Here is a 17,328-nt window from a genome sequence, read left to right on the forward strand (position 1 = left end):
AGTCCTCATGGTTCGAGGACCTATATCCCTGACTTTTGATTCTACTAGCAGATGATTACTACTTTTCAGTTCAGTACTAATCAGTTGGGGATCTGTCCTAATGGCTCCTTAGTCTTATATAGTATAGGCTTGGTTAGACTAAAGTAAAGTGTCAGTATGTACAGAATTTCAGTATTTGGATTGTACAAGCTAGTTTCTTATCTTATTCTAGTATGTTCATGATATGTCATTCTCTCTTATTTTAGCATGACTATTGTCAAAGTGAGTTCTAGAAGTGATGACAGGCTTAGAGGGTTAGCTTGAGGTCGCGTGTGGCCTTAAGCACCATGTGACGTCTCGAGATGGGATCTTGGGGTGTTACAACAGATCACACAATAATACAAGTACAAACAACAGTATAAATACTCATTTTCAGCATTCATAGCCCATGTCGAAATTTACCCAGTAAACACTCCTAATTTATACAGCAAACTTCCCACCTGAGGCACCAAGTCAAGTAACATTTAACCCTTTATAAACTAAAAGTCCATAACATACAAAGGTAGACAGATCTGAAACAGAAAATCTTAACATTAATAGAGACTCTCATAACTGACTAAGCCAGTCCTATTTAGAAAGAAAAGCCTAGCAACACAAACATTAAACTCAAACAACATTGAGGAGAAGGTTTATCATATATTATATACTACTAAAGGTCAAGATCTCAAATTAAGCAGTACAACAAGCCTGATACATTAAAACATGACCAAACATAGTGACACCAGATGCATAGAAAATACTATCTTCTTTCTTTGATGGGTAAATATATGGGAAATACTATCAATCAAACAGGTTAGTATTTGTTTCATCGAAGTGAAACCCATATTACTATCTCACCAAAGACTTTATTTTTGGTGCTTCGGGAATTTCTTAAGTAACCACACAATAACTGATCTTGAAGCACATAAGGAACAAACAAAATAATTGGTCAACATACATTTTGATCACTTTGTACCTTGCAATACAATGGTTTATTGTATGCAAGAGTTCAGCTTATGTTTTCATCATGCCTTTGTTGCTATTCCCAAGTTTGGTGCAGAAACTGTTTCTGAGCTTACAAATATTACTTCACTTTTCTATATAGTATACCCCTAAGCGCATTTTGTGACGGTGTGTATGACCTAGCTGTAAGGGAACATAGTAAGTAGAATCAAATATTGTTCCTTCTCACAGGGAATACTAGAGTGACAAAATTATGAAAGCATCAACAAATTCTCTGTGAGTCTATCGGAGTCAATGTTGTAGCAGTAGCAAGCTACAACGCTCTTATGGCATTGCAGAATATTGCTAGGGAGATTCTGTGGACACCAAAGTAGTGTCGTGAGGTCTGTCAAGTATTCAAAGTATGTGAGGAAGTTCTTTGTATGTTCAGCTATAGGGCTTTTGACAATGATGTTGTTGTTGTAAGTCTTTACAACTTGAACCTTGAGGACGAGGTTCTTACTGGTGGTGCAGGAGGTATTGTTGTTTAGTGCAGATTTATTCAAGATAGAACTTTTGAACAATTAGACGCACAACTAGACCCTTACCTACACTTAAACGCACCTTAAGTGAGCCAGAGCACATATCCTGACCTCAGGGCTTAAATGTGTCTCAAATGAGCCTTTGACAACTCCAGCCTCATACGAAGAAGTTAAAACTGAACCTCATAAGAAGAAATTAATCTACAATGCTTTAGAAATTTTGCACATGCATACTGCTAATATTTTCTTTTTACTTCCGCTATATATTGGTTAAATCATATAATCTATTAGCCATTGAACGATAAGATTTTTGAATGATGCCTTATATGTAACAGCTCTAACTCAAACTTGAGCACCTTAGAACAGCTTCTTTTAGAACTAAAGGATTTTGTGTTACACTGATGTAGGGTCTGAGTAGATGTTTTACTTCGTGATACTCATTCAAACAGTAGTTAACACTGGCATTAGCATAGGGGCAGCTCTGCTTGCCGGACAATGCCTTCAGGTACTTTCTTTAGTAACCACCAATTTTCATTTTTCAATTCTACATTGATGCTAATTGTTAAATCAACTTTGCACTTCAACAAGTTTGCATTTTCAATATCTACATATTAGTATTCAGGAACTTTTCCTTTCAGTTATGCACTTATCTTTTTCCTCTTTAAGAATCTGACTTGACTACTATATGCTTTACAACATAAATACTAGTAAAAATTTAGAAGTTCCCGGGAAATCTACTAACAGAGTAGCAATATTGTCGATCATACACATGTATTAGCTGGTTACTTGGACTTAGTATATGTCACCATCCATATATTTAATTTATTTCAAAATATTAAGTATGACATAATGTCTTGATAAATATCGTGGAAAGAATAACGTTTTGTTTCTTTATTATGAAGAATGAAGTTTGTATCCCTACAACAAATAAATAATTATGAACGGAGCATCAGTTTTATCATTTGGATAAAAATACTAAGGTTATGCAGAGTCTTTCTGTATAGAATCTGTAGGCAAGCGTCCATCTTTCATATGAATTTTAACTTCTCAACTATTAACAAGGTCATAAAAAATGGAACAAATGGAAAGAGTAATATTTCATTACAACAATGAATCGGGTTAACAACAACTCGAAAAATTCCAAACACAAAGAGTATAGATAGCCAGTAGAGACCATCAAAGTGAAACACAAATTACCAAATTACCTAAAGACAAAATTTTAAAGCTTTTAAACGACTTCTCATCTTAACCAGATCAATATAGGTACGCCATTGTAGGTTTACAGAAGCTAAAATATAGGTAAACTATTGCAGGTTTACAGAAGCTAAAACACACCCTGATCTTTTAAATTTAAAAACTTAAATTAGGTTAAATTTTCAATTCAAAAAGAATACCTTAAAATTCCCAATTTCTGAAATAACAATGCTTAAAAATGCGGAAAGCCGACTCCCCGGTGCTCCGATAGTAACTTTTTTGTCTCCTTTCTACCGGTCAACAACAACAATGAAAATTACAGCAACCGAACAACAATAATGGAATTCCAGCAAGCCTACTCAGTCGAGGAGAAATGAATTTTTGATCCACTTTTTACAGTCGTAGTTGCAATTGAGAAATTGAGAATTACAGCAAGCCTATCCAGCAATTGGAGAAATGGAGTAACAATCGGAGTTACGATTGAGGAGAAAAAAAATAACAATCGGAGTTACGATTGAGAAATTGGAGCTACAAATTGGAGCGATACAAGAAAGACCACAGAAGGCATAAAAACTACACAAAACAGTCCACAAATTGAGATCAATCCGAGGACCCTTTTGAGTGCTAGTTTTGGACAACAACAACACAACAAGTATCACGAGTTTACAAGGTGTTTTAACACAAAAACAACAACAATACAACAAGAACAAGATGAAGACAATGAACACAAGATTTGGATTCAACAAGAGCAAATGATTACAAGATACAAACGTTAACACAATTGCAAGAAAGATAAAGATAGATAGTGAGACATAAATTATTATAAAGATTAGGAATTAAAGAGTATATTAAACTCAAAAACCCTAATGAATGTAACGACAACATCATACTCTTAAAGTGACCGTCAAGAAAATCAACTCACCTCAAGATCCACCGTTTTCAAGCAAAGAACAATATTGACTTTTCCAAGCCCTAAAATACAATAGCTAATCTAAGCCCTAACTAAGAACTTCACTAAGGTGGTCTACTCTCAAGAGAGAATTTTCAATATTTCATACAATCATCATTCATAAACTATCAAGAGAAGACCTAAAATGTCCTATTTATAGTGTATTACAAAATGAGATAAAATGACTACACTACCCTTAATGATAGGGGTGGCCATGGAGTGCATTTTGGGCAAAGTGAAGTGACCAAAATGTCCTCAATGAAGATGACTCTAAAACCACGAGCCATTAAGGGTCCAAAGCCGTGAGTCCTCACATCTTCAATGTTCCAAGCAATCTTCCACTCTCGGCCTTGATGTATGGTAGGCTCAATGGTAGGCTCAAAATGGGTCCTCCATGCATGTTCTCGTATCCTTGAGGTGGCCAAGTCTTGAGCCTCTATGTGTTGGCCTCCAAAGATGTCATCAAAAGATAAGATGGTCATTTTTCCCATATCACGAAGTTAACATTTCTTTTTAGAAAGAAAGAGGAATCTTGATATTTTCTGTTGAGAAATATTTTTTGGGTGAACTAACATGAAATATTGTGGAGGGTAATTAAAAAGAGAAGCAACTGATAATCTTTTCCCATTAAATGTTGCCATAGATGCTTCTACGGCAACGGTTTTAAAAAAGCATTGTTATAAACATACCTATTGCAACGGTTCATTCTCAATAGCAACGTTCATAGTACTAATAGAAATATTATTTTTTGCAACGTTTGCAATCATGGCAAAAAAGTCTATTGTCATAGGCCTAATTTCTGGTAGATTAGAAACACCAATAACAGCTTCAGGTGATTGGCACGTCATTTTCTAAATTAAGCAAATACATTAATAAGCAAGTACACTAATTAAGACCCTCGCCTTTCTTTCCGCTGAGAGATTTATAAAATTCAGCTAAATTGATTTTTATAATGATCAAAGTAAACTAAAATGACTTTTGTGTAAAAAAAGAAAGAAAAATAACTTCTGCATAATGAAAATCAAAGTTAAATGACCATACATGAAATTTATGCCGCCTCTTCTATTGCTCTAGCTGTTCTTAGCTATTCTACTCCTTTTACTTTGAATTACAACAGAAAACAACTTTTTTTTTAATGATAATCTCATTATATATGCAACTCGATGACTGATGATCATACATCAATTGTGTTTTCAGTTGTATTTATACAACTAACATGATCATATACATCATAAACATTTCAACAATTGATAGTGCTAATTTAAATCAGCCATTTTGGTATTCAAACAGGCATCTACAGCATCCCCAACAGTGAGAAATATCCACCCTTTCCCAAGTTTATCTAGAAATTTTGCTGCCTTCAACTTGTTGATTACTTTCCACCTTGGATTTGCTATAGCTAACTGCACCACCAACGAAAAAACAAAGTTACATATAAATTATTCTTTGTTTCAATGCATGTAGTAACGATATTTTTGTATAGCTATAAATCAATCTTATTAACGTAAAATGATAAGTTTAAAGTTAGATTGTTTCTGAACCTTCCTTTTTTAACAAAAGATGAGCGTTACCTAGGTTAAAACGAGGGTGTAGTGTAATTTAGTATAGAGAAAAGATATGAAACTAACTTGTATGCCTTGTGAGACAAATTCTCTGTGTAACTCCTCCAATGCAACGATCCCTGATGTATCAACGCTCATTACATCTGCAAATAATGCCATCAAATGTAATTTTTTGACTATTTGTGATACGTGGTGGAATATTTGGTGTTGAGGAAGCTCTGATTGAAGTGATTCTCGATGTATTCTTCTAGCATAATTCATAAACATTGGGGATGCAGTTACTGAAATTTGACGGAACTTTTCTAATGTTTCTGTTTAAATCTTTATGTTACAGTTTTGCTTAAATCTAACAACTGGAAATGTGTTAAGTATCTGACCTAGACAAAGTATTAAAAGTAACTTTTATCAAATTTAAAGGATCAAAATTGGGTGTAGTAAAAAGTTATTCTAAATCTACTCGACCACCAAACATACTAAACATATAAAGGGACCAGTTTTGTTATTTCGATGAATTACAAGCAATCTTTTGTAATTACAAGAAAAATAGTATTTTCTCGGTCCCAATTTATAAGATTTACTTTTTTTAAGTCAGTTCAAAAAAGAATGATACATTTTATCTTTACTAATAATTTAACTTTAAAATGCTCATTTTATTCTTAATGAAACTAGATAGCATACGTGTGTTTCACATTAATCAATAACATTATATACATAAGAGTAATAATATTATTATAAAGTATGTACCAATTGACGTTCAAATAAAGAAAAAATTCATTGTATAAAAAACATGAGGCCATAAGTACAGAAAAGACATCATTTCCTCTCCGAGTTTATCCACTCAACTTACATTAGCACTTAAATTAAACTTCTGTTTATTTATCCCCTTAACATCTTTAAAGTATATTATTTTTACCCCTCAAGCTGACGTGGAATTTTTTAAAAAAAGAAAAAAAGCACATTTTTTAATTTAAAAACTGATATGACCCCACTTTTTAATATATATATATATATATATTAATAAATTTTTATAAAAAAACACCTTCTTCATCTTCTTCATACCCCATCTATTCATCTTCTTCATACCCTCCACCCCCATTTCTTCATCTTCTTCGTAACCCCCTCCATTTCTTTATCTTCTTCGTATCCCCTCCCCCGTTTCTTTTAGTTATGCAATGTAGGAAGCAATGTAAACCGTCTTCCACATCCCCTCATCCATCAGTTGGAAACCTTTGAAACAATTGACAATTGCCAGTATGATAGTACCATAACCAGTGCACCAATGGTAGATATTCCAATACACCCTATGTTTGTGTTCCTTTTTCAACCGTAGACAATGAGCTAAGAATCGTAACGTTGCAAGGACTAAAAGTGCAGAACCAATATATCTATGAGAAGAATTCTGACGAGGAATTCAAGAAGAATTCGATTTTGTATAATTTCATATAATTGAAGAATTCAATTTCACCAAATTCGATGAATTCAATTTGGCCATCTTGAGTTGGAGAATTTTATTGTTAAAGAGAACTTGATGTCGTTATTGATTGAGATGATGCTCATTGAGGCATTTTGTTGAATAGGTGGTGGGTTGAATTCGGATTTCGTTGAGACATTTCGTTGAACAAGTGGTGGTTTTGAACATTTTGTTCATATTTGACTCCAATGGTGAATTATTTTTGGTGAGGGGAAGGAGGTGTGATGATTGAACAAGAAGAAACATGTTTGTGGAGGGGGGGGGGGGGGGGGGGGGTTAAAAAAGATTTATATATAGAGAGAGAGATAAATACTTTTCTTGCGTGGCTACAATGTGACAGTGATGTGGTGCTGATTTGTCGGCGTATGTGATGCACTTTTCGTGGTAAGAGTGGTATTCAGTCTTGAGGGGTGAAATTAATACACTTTAAAGATGTTAAGAGGGGTAAATAAACGGAAGTTTATTTTAAGTGTTAAAGTAAATTGAGCGGATAAGTTCAGAAGAAAAATAATGTATTTTCTCCCATAATTACAAAGCATAGGTATAGTTCAACAAAATTACCTTACAAAACTATACGTATGGTTAATAGAATCTCTCCATCTCTCCTTCTCTTGCTCACCACTCTCTCTTTCTTGCTTTCATCTCTCTGCCATCATTGCCTACCTCTCCTTCCTCAATCTCATCCCCTCTCTCTATATATATATCTTTGTTAAAGAGTTGTATATTATCTATCGTGTATTAGACATAGGTATTTTGATTTAGATATATGTATCAATTTTAAATGTTTTATGTATAGGTATAGTGGAAGAGTTGCACATGTATCAATATGTATTATGTATTTGTATTATCTTCTGAAGGTCTTTATTAGCTGCAATATACAAGATTTGATATTGTAGTGAGGTGAAAAATTCAAAAGAGAGATATTTCTTTTAAGTGTGTAGTAGTCACTTTGAGTATTGTACTTGTCATTATGGTGTTAAATTCCTTACTATAGTGATATCAGTTGCTGCTCTTGGCCCGTGGTTTTTCCCTCATTGGGTTTCCACATAAAAATCGTGGTGTCATTATCGCTCTTGTTGTTCTTGTTGACTAACCTATTACTGTTGTCATAATTATTACTTTATATTACCGTAATATTATTATCGTGGCGGAGTTTATTCCCAACAACTGGTATCAGAGCTCGGGTTCTACTCATTCACAAAAATAATATTTTGCAGTTGGTGGTACTATACTCGGTAAAAATAAAATGTTCGAAGTAAAGTATGAGGTAGCAAAATTCAACGGTGATAGCAATTTCTCAACATGGCAGAGGAGGATGAGGGATCTGCTCATCCAACAGGGATTACACAAGGCACTAAGTGGAAATCCAAAACACTCGAATCTATGAAACTGGAGGATTGGGAAGAAATGGATGAAAAGGCTGCTAGTGCAATCAAGTTGAACTTAATAAATAATGTGGTCAACAACATCATCGATGAAGATAGTGTAGTGGTATTTAGACAAAGTTAGAAAATCTCTACATGTCCAAAACGCTGACAAATAAATTGTACCTAAAGAAGCAGTTGTACGCCCTACATATGAGTGAAGGTACAAATTTTTTATCACATTTAAATGCGCTTAATGGACTGATCACACAATTGGCTAACCTCGGAGTAAAGATCGAAGAGGAATATAAAGCCATCATACTCTTGAACTCATTGTCATCTTCTTATGATACTTTGGCGACAACCATTTTACATGGTAAGGACTTTATTGAGCTAAAAGATGTCAGCCCAGCTCTTCTACTCAACGAGAAGATCAGAAAGAAGCATGAAAATCATGGACAAGCTCTCATCATAGAAAGTAGAGGCAGAACTCACCAAAGGAGTTCAAGTAACTATGGTTGAATCGAAGGTCGTGGAAAGTCCAAGGTACGATCCAAATCAAGAACTACAAATTGCTACAATTGTAATCAACCAGGTCATTTCAAAAGAAATTGTCCAGATCTAAAAAGAGGTAAAGGTAAAAGTAGATGCCAGAAGAATGGAGACAACACTGCTGTCATAGTGCAAAACAATGATGATGTTTTTCTTTTTATAAATAAAGAAGATGAGTGTATGCACTTGGCAGGGACAAAGTTAGAATGAGTGGTTGACATAACAACAACTTACCAAGCTACACCGATAAGGGATCTTTTCTGCAAGTATAAAGCAGGTGATTTCAGCACTGTGCAAATGAGTAACTCAAGTTATTCAAATATCGTGGGGATAAGAGACATTAGTGTCAATACTAAAGTCGGATTCACATTGGTTCTAAAAGATGTGCGTCATGTACCCGATTTGCGGTTAAACTTGATCTATGAAATTGCTTTGGATCGAGATGCATACGAGAACTATTTTACAAATAAAAAACGGAGACTCACCAAGGGAGCATTGGTGATTGCAAAAGGAGTTGCTCATGGCACGTTGTATAGGACAAATGCAGAAATTTGTTGAGGTGAATTGAATGCAGTTTAAGAAGAGATTTTTGCAGATTTGTGGCACAAAAGAATAGGTCATATGAGCGAGAAAGGATTAGAGATTCTCACTAAGAAAGCTTTCATCTCTTTTGACAAAGGTACAATGGCAAAATCATATGACTACTGCTTATTCGGTAAGTAGTATAGAGTCTCATTTCAGACATCGTCTGACAGAAAATTGAATATAATTGATTTGGTATATTCTGATGTTTGTGGTCCAATGGAGGTAGAATCGATGTGAAGTAACAAATATTTTGTTACTTTTATTGATGATGCTTCATGAAAATTATGGGTTTATATCTTGAAAACCAAAGATCAGGTATTTCAAGTATTCTAGAAGTTTTATGCTCTGGTAGAAAGGGAGACGAGTCGAAAGCTAAAGCGTCTCCGCACTGACAATAGAGGTGAGTACACTTCAAGGGAATTTGAAGAGTATTGTTTAAGTCATGGGATCAGACATAAGAAGACAGTTCCTGGAACCCCACAACACAATGGTATAGCTGAGCGAATGAATCATACCATTATTGAGAAGGTGAGAAGCATGCTAAGAATGGCTAAACTACCTAAGTCATTTTGGGATGAAGTAGTTCAGATGTCCTGTTACCTGATCAATCGTAGTCCATCAGTTCCATTGGATTTTGACATAACAGAGATAGTTTGGACCAACAAAGAGGTGTCCTACTCTCATCTGAAAGTGTTTGGTTGCAGTGCTTTTGCACATGTATCGAAAGAGTAGAGAACAAACTAGATGATAAATCAGCTCCCTGCATATTCATCAAATATGGATTTGAAGAGTTTGGGTACAGATTGTGGGATCGTATAAAGAAAAAGGTCATCAGAAGCAGAGATATAGTCTTTTGAGAAAGCAAAGTTGGACTTGATGATGATGTATTAGATAAGGTCAAGAAACAGAATGGTGTAATCCCTAATGTTATTACTATTCCTTTTACTTTTGACCATCCCAGAAGTGTAGAAAGTACAATTGATGAGGTTGTGGAACAGGAGGAGTAACCTGATGATTATGCTGAGCATGTGGAGTACCCTACTCAAGAAGAAGAATAACAATCTCAACCTTTGAGAAGGTAAGAAAGGCAAAGGTTAAAGTCATCCAAGGGTTGTCCTCGTCAATAATGAGGGGGGGCAGAAAGTCTAAAGGAGGTGTTGGTTTATCCAGAAAAGAACAAGAGGATGAAAGCCCATGCAAGAAAAGATGGAATCTCTGCAGAAAAATAGCACGTACAAGCTGGTTGAACTTCCAAAAGGTAAAAGACCTCTTAAGTGCAAGTGGGTTATTAAACTCAAGAAAGATAAAAATGGAAAGTTGGTTAGATATAAAGCTCTATTGGTGGTAAAAGGATTCGAACAGAAGATTGCTTTTGATGAAATCTTCTCACTCGTTGTCAAAATGACTTCTATTCGAACCATTTTGAGCTTAACATCTAGCCTAGATCTTGAAGTGGAGCAGTTGGACGTGAAAACTGCATTTCTTCATGGAGATTTGGAAGAAGAGATCTCTATGGACCAGCCAGAAGGATTTGAAGTAGGTGGAAAGAAACACATCATCTATAAACCGAATAAAAGTCTTTATGGATTGAAGCAGGCACCAAGGCAATGGTACAAGAAGTTTGACTCATTCATGCAAAGTCAAACCTACAAAAAGACTTATTCTGATCCATGTGTATACTTCAAAAGATTTTTGAAAAATAACTTTATTATTTTATTATTGTATGTGGATGTCATGTTGATTGAACAAAGAGCTGATTGCCAAGTTGAAGAGAGATTTGTCCAAGTCACTTGACATAAAGGACTTGGGATCAACACAATAAATTTTAGGGATGAAGAATGTTTGAGAATGAACAAGCAGAAAGTTGTTGCTATCTCAGGAGAAGTACATTGAACGTGTACTCGAACGCTTCAACATGCAGATTGCTAAAGGTATGACCACACCTCTTGTTAGTCATATGAGGTTAAGCAAGAGAATGTGTCCTACAACAAAAGAAGAGAAAGGAAATATGGCTAATGTTTATTATTCTTCAGCAATCGGGAGTTTGATGTATGCAATGGTGTATACCAGATTGGATATTGCTCATGCAGTTGGTGTTTTTAGCAGGTTCCTTGAAAATCCTAGAAAAAAACATTGGGAAATAGTCAAATAGATACTCAGGTATTTGAGAAGTACCACGGGAGATTGCTTGTGTTTTGGTGGATCTGATCCAATCTTGAAGGGCTATACAGATGCTACTATGGCAGGTGACCTTGACAACAAAAAATCCACTACAGGATATTTGTTTACATTTTCAGGGGGAGATATATCATGGAAATCAAAGTTGCAGAAGTGTGTTGCACTCTCTACAACTGAAGCAGAGTATATTACGCTACTGGAGTTGGCAATGAGATAGTATGGCTGAAACGGTTTCTTCAAGAACTTAGATTGCTTCAGAAGAAGTACGTTGTCTATTGTGACAGTCAAAGTGCAATAGACTTAAGCAGAAACACCATGTATCACGCAAAATCGAAGCATATCGATGTAAGATATCACTGAATTTGAGAAAAAATAGAGAACGAATCTATGCTGGTAAAGAAAATTCCTACAAGTGAGAATCCTCGGATATGCTGACAAGGGTGGTGCTAAAAGACAAGTTCGAATTGTGCAAAGAACTTGTCGGCATAAGCTCTCTCTGAAAAGACGAGAATACCTCCTTCAGGTGTATGGGACTGGAAGGAGAGAGTTGTGGGGTACATCCTATATCTTCTGAAGGTCTTCATTGGATGCAATATACAGAATTTGGTAGTTGTAGGCAATTAATGTGTTCGCTATGCTCTTTGAAAAATGTCTTGCTATGATGTCATTGATGACACAAGCAAAGACATATTTTCTCCTATAAAAAGAGCACGATAATTCACTTGGAAAGACACACCAACAAAAAGAGTGAAGAAAAATAAGATTGAGGCATCACAGAGAATTTGGTCTATGAGGAAAAAATAGAGAGTGTGAGCAATACTGTAGTGAGGTGAAAAATTCAAAAGAGAGATATTTCTTTTGAGTGTGTAGTAGTCACTTTGAGTATTGTACTTATGACTACGGTGTAAAATTCCTTACTATAGTGATATCAGTTGCTCCTCTTGACCCGTGGTTTTTCTGTCATTAGATTTCCACATAAAAATCTTAGTGTCATTATCGCTCTTGTTGTTCTTGTTGACTAACCGTATTACTATTGTCATAATTATTGCTTTTTATTACCACAATATTATTATCGTAGCGGGGTTTATTCCCAACAACTTTTAATTGTATTTGATACAATTATTTTTGGTAATAATATAGTTATTCATGGGAAGATAAAATCCTAAGGAGTCATTACTTAGTTGTATAGGTGTCCTAATACAAATCAGACTTTAAATTCAATTAAATTTCGGTCTCTAATAATTTCTCCCTATATATTTTAGAATTTTTTAAAATTTTTCAATAATTAATAATTAATTGGAGGAAATAAGTGACAAGTTGTGGAGACTTTTAATAAAGGAAAAAAAATCGATCACTTTTTAAAGGGTCTTCACAATTTTAATATATTATAGATTATAGATTATAAAATTTAGATTATAGATTATAGATATTGATATAGATATAAATTGTAGATGTAGATGATTTACACTTATTTTAGGCCACAAGATTTAAAAGTATTTCTTCAATAAACTCTATTTCAAATCAAACTAACTCACGTAAATTGAAAAAAAAGTATATATGATGGATATTGTGCAAGTAAAGAAGCTTACTTGACATATCTAGCACTAAAACACGAATCTTTTCCTTGGAGTGCTGTTCACTCCCATTTGTCATGGCGGTCAATATCCTTGATGAAAAAAAAAGTAATTACAAACAATTATTTAATAAATTTCATAACTATTCACTTTTTGTTTTCATTTTCCTTTGTAAAAATTTAGAATATGTACCTTCCTCTTATGAAATTAGCATTTGCAAAGCAAAGTGAACCATTATTCACTCTAATTATCAAGATTCCTGGAGTTTCAATGGCCACAGGAAATTGAGTAATGTCACAGAAGGTGTCTGTCCCAGGAAGTCTGCCTTGGAGTTCTACACTTGGTCTGATGGTACCAAGTATTATTTTACCAAATGAAATGCCAACCTGCAATCACCTCATTAGGTTAATGAATTATTGACACTCAAGCACGTGCCTAGCAGTCAATAAAGTGGAAAATTAAGTTAGGAATCTTAATAAAGACAAAAAGATCTAGTGACTTGTGATAATCGGTACTTGATAAAATTGTCTTAGTTCTTCTCAAGTCACTAGACCATTAAGTGGACTCTGATGGTTAGATTTGAGATAGCATGATTTTTTTTAAATTCTGACATACATAATGTGGAATCAGATGTGGTCAATTGATTGAATTGTACCTCATCCATAAAGCATAGGCAAAGTTGTTTTGTTGTGAGCAAATGGATACTAAAAGTTGAAAAGAACATTACAAGTCACCAAAGAGTGGACATGAGTCTTCTATTTTTGGAGCCATGGAAAGAGCATCATCTCCTATTGTCCATATATTGTATACTAGTAAAAGAATCCAACTCCATTATATAACAATGGAACCCACAAATGACTTATTAAAATGACTATCTATGTCTTCTAATTATTTGGTATTTCACATCAACATAAAAGTTCAAATTTTTTTGATTTTTCATATAAAATTCATATAATTAGTCAAGTAGCTGTAAATTAGGCATATATATTTTTCATTAATTAGTCATTGTGCCCAATGAAACCAGATTCACCCAGAATTCCACTTTAAGGATAACACGCTTCCTATCGATGATGATTTCAGTTTTCAAGAATTGAATTCGAGAACTCTGGTACTTAGCACCTAGGGGATAATCTTGAAATCTGAATATGTGTTTACATGAATCCAGTAGTCTTTGTTCAGATCCTGTATATATTTTTGGAAATCTATAATTTTTTGATCATGAACTATAATATTAACTTGAAGTTGCTATAGGAATCCATAAACTTCAAATCTTGGACTAACCTCTATCCGACCACAACCTTTGGTTGTAAAGAGGTTCTCTAATGTGTTATGGGTCAATCATACTTTACTAGTGGTAAGAGGCAGAATAGGGGTAGAAGCACCACACAAAGAAACAACAAGATGAAACCTTTGTACTGAGCCAGCCCTTTCCTTAGTGGGGGCTTAGGACTACAAAAATGGTTGGGAAACAAATATCATTTCGCTCGTCCTTTGGATACCCGTATAACCATTGAAGGCTATTGAAGTGACTGATTCGTAGGAGGCATTAAAAAGAAAACATTTGTAGATTTATCATAGCATTTCCATCTAGTCCTGATAGGGTTGATGTTAAGAAAGAATCTCTTGCAGAAAGGTTGGCTAGAGATTTCTTGTAAAAATATTAGTCCAGCTGAGTTCATAATTCTTGTATATCGATGTATATATGTATATATAATAGGGACAGTTTAAGTTACCGCGATTAGAAGACCAATTTCCACAGAGCCAAAGAGTACTCCCAAGAAAGCAGCAATGCAAATAATGAAGTCTGTCTTATCCACTTTCCAAATATGACATGCTTCACTAATATCAATTAATCCTGGAAGAGCTGATATGATAATTGATGCCAGTATTGCTAATGGAGTATAGTACAATAGCTTTGTTAACAACTCTAGAGATATGAGAACCGTGATTGCCATAACTATGTTTGACACCACAGTTTCACATCCTGCACTGAAATTCACTGCTGTTCTAGAAAATGAACCTGCAACAATGATATAATAAAAAGTTACCGGCAGAGTATACATGTGGAAGTTTGTGAACATCTCGTCTAAAAACTTAAGCGGTTAAAGAAAGCACATTTTTATTTACTTGATTATATTTTTAACAGTATACGATACTAGAATTAAAAGACTTGTCTAGTTGGTAAGATTACCAGTTGCTGTGTAGCAAGAAGTTAAAGATCCCACAAGGTTCATACATCCCATGGCTACCATTTCTTTGTTTCCATCAAGATGATAGCCTTTGATTGAAGCGAAAGATCGGCCAACAGCAATAGCCTCCTGAGGAAAGTTTATAATATTGTCTGAATAAGGATCCTTTATGACAATCATAAAATGGAATTGAGAGAACAAAGAGCAAAGACAGACAGTGAGAGCGACGATAGCACAAATCATTCCAATTTTCGCGAGTTCCCCAATGTGTGGACTATTGAACTGTAATTCGTGAAGTGAACTTGGATTGATACCCCCTTTGAAGTGTTTGACAATCTTGACTCCATGTTGATCAGCTTTTGTTAGATAAACTATCAAAGTGGATAGTACAACTGATAGAAGAGGAGCAATTGCTGGTAGCCAAAACATTTTCTTGTTCCTTTTCCCCTGTATGTTTTCAAAGATATGAATAGAATGGAAATAAAACAGTTACCATATGCTAAGAGAAAAAGATTATTAAACAAAATTAAGTTACTTACAATAAACCTGGTGACTAAGATGAAGATGAGGAAGGAGCAGCCAAGTACAAAATTCAGGGGAAACCACTAAAAAGTACAAACGAAATTTTAGTAAGATGACAAAAGCAACAGGTAAAAGAAGAGTTGATTTCTCAGATGGTCACAAATAATTATTATCTCAGAAAGCCACCTTCTTTCAAGAAGAAACGTGACTTTCTGAGATAAAAAAAATTAGTCGAGTGACCAGAGAAAACAACATGATAAGAGATAGAACAGAATTTTCCGAAATAAAGAAAAGGCAGCTGACTGGCTCATTATGGAGTGACTTGAAAACAGCTTCCAACACAGACACCACATCAGTTTTGGTAGTGAAATGGTTGATTCCTAGCAAACCCTTTAATTGTTGGAGGCCTATTACAATGGCTGCACCTCCCATGAATCCAACTATAGCAGCATGTGATAGAAAATCCACTAGAAATCCCAACCTGAATAGTCCAAAAACAGCCTGAAATGCACCAGTGAAGAATGTGGCAGTGAAAACAAGATTCCTGTAAGCGATATGATCAACGGCAGGGTCTACAATTTTGGGAACCATTGCAGAAAGCAGTAGTGATACAACAGCAACAGGTCCAATGGCAATCTCTCGCGAACTTCCCATCAGAGCATATATCAGGGGTGGAACAACACTGGTGTCTAAAACAAAAAAGGGAAAAACTCGTAAACTACATCAACAAGAAAGAGATAAATGAACTAAAGCTATATACTAACTGGTATTTGGAACTTACATAAGCCATATTGAGGATCCAGTTTTGCAAGATTAGCATATCCAATACTCTGCAAGAAGATTTACGTTTGAGCCCAACATTCCAAATACTGTTTGGAACAGAATTATGGTATACAAATATGTTAGGCGTGTAACGGTCTGAACAGGTTGATGTTCATTGATGCTAAGTTGGTGCGTAGCCTCAACCTGTTTTTAAACCCTTACACGCCTAATAATATACAATCTTTTTAAGTACCTGAGGTATGCAAAGGCTGGCTAGAGTTAAACCAGCCATTATGTCATGCTTAAACTTTGCAGCTTTATAATTTCTCCCCCAGCTAAGAATTGGAAATAAGCCTTTCAAGAATGAAAAGAAAGCTTCCTTTCTTGATTGTTTTGTGGTTCTTCCAACATTCTTTTTGATTGAATGAATGAGTTGATGGCAAAGAGTTGGTGGATCAGGAGAAGTTAGTAGCCAGTGAGTCCTCTGGTTCCTTGCAGTATCACAAGCTGCATCAAGCTGTTGTAGCTCAATGCTGAAGCTCTCATTGGCTAGTGATCCCATTGAAGTGTTTGGGTTAACTCTGGAGCTAAACTCCTCTTTTCTCATAATCCAGATGAGGTATAAATACTACTCCCTCAGTACCTTTTTACAACCTCTCACACAAGTGCAGGGTACAATAGTCCCTACAACTCCGACCCTTTTTTAGATCCCGCGCAGAGCAGAAGCTTCAATGCACTTCCTTTTTATCGGAGCTCCCACCTTTTACTTTTTTAATCCCTTAGGGTTGTTTGATGCGTCGACTAAATTATCCTGGGATTATAGTCCCAAATTATAATCTGTAGACTAATTTATACTAACTGGGAGGTGGTATAAAATAATTCCACGTTGGATAGGATATGATGGTATATCACAAGACTAAGTTT

General features: G+C 35.0%; 1 protein-coding gene across 1 annotated transcript; it reads right to left on the minus strand.

The window, feature by feature from the left end:
* Positions 1–4,628: 4,628 nt before the first annotated feature.
* LOC107867559 (low affinity sulfate transporter 3) lies at positions 4,629–17,116 on the minus strand. Its single transcript, XM_016713850.2, has 11 exons — positions 16,658–17,116; positions 16,424–16,472; positions 15,946–16,331; positions 15,660–15,725; positions 15,337–15,567; positions 15,123–15,249; positions 14,665–14,951; positions 13,124–13,317; positions 12,947–13,023; positions 5,274–5,350; positions 4,629–5,048 (listed from the first exon to the last, which is right to left on the minus strand). The coding sequence occupies exons 1-11, from the start codon at positions 17,009–17,011 to the stop codon at positions 4,902–4,904; spliced, it is 1,995 nt and encodes a 664-aa protein (XP_016569336.1). The 5' UTR covers positions 17,012–17,116; the 3' UTR covers positions 4,629–4,901.
* Positions 17,117–17,328: the final 212 nt, after the last annotated feature.

The sequence above is a fragment of the Capsicum annuum genome, chromosome 4 (assembly GCF_002878395.1).
Source record: "Capsicum annuum cultivar UCD-10X-F1 chromosome 4, UCD10Xv1.1, whole genome shotgun sequence".
In the NCBI taxonomy this organism is placed as follows: domain Eukaryota; kingdom Viridiplantae; phylum Streptophyta; class Magnoliopsida; order Solanales; family Solanaceae; genus Capsicum; species Capsicum annuum.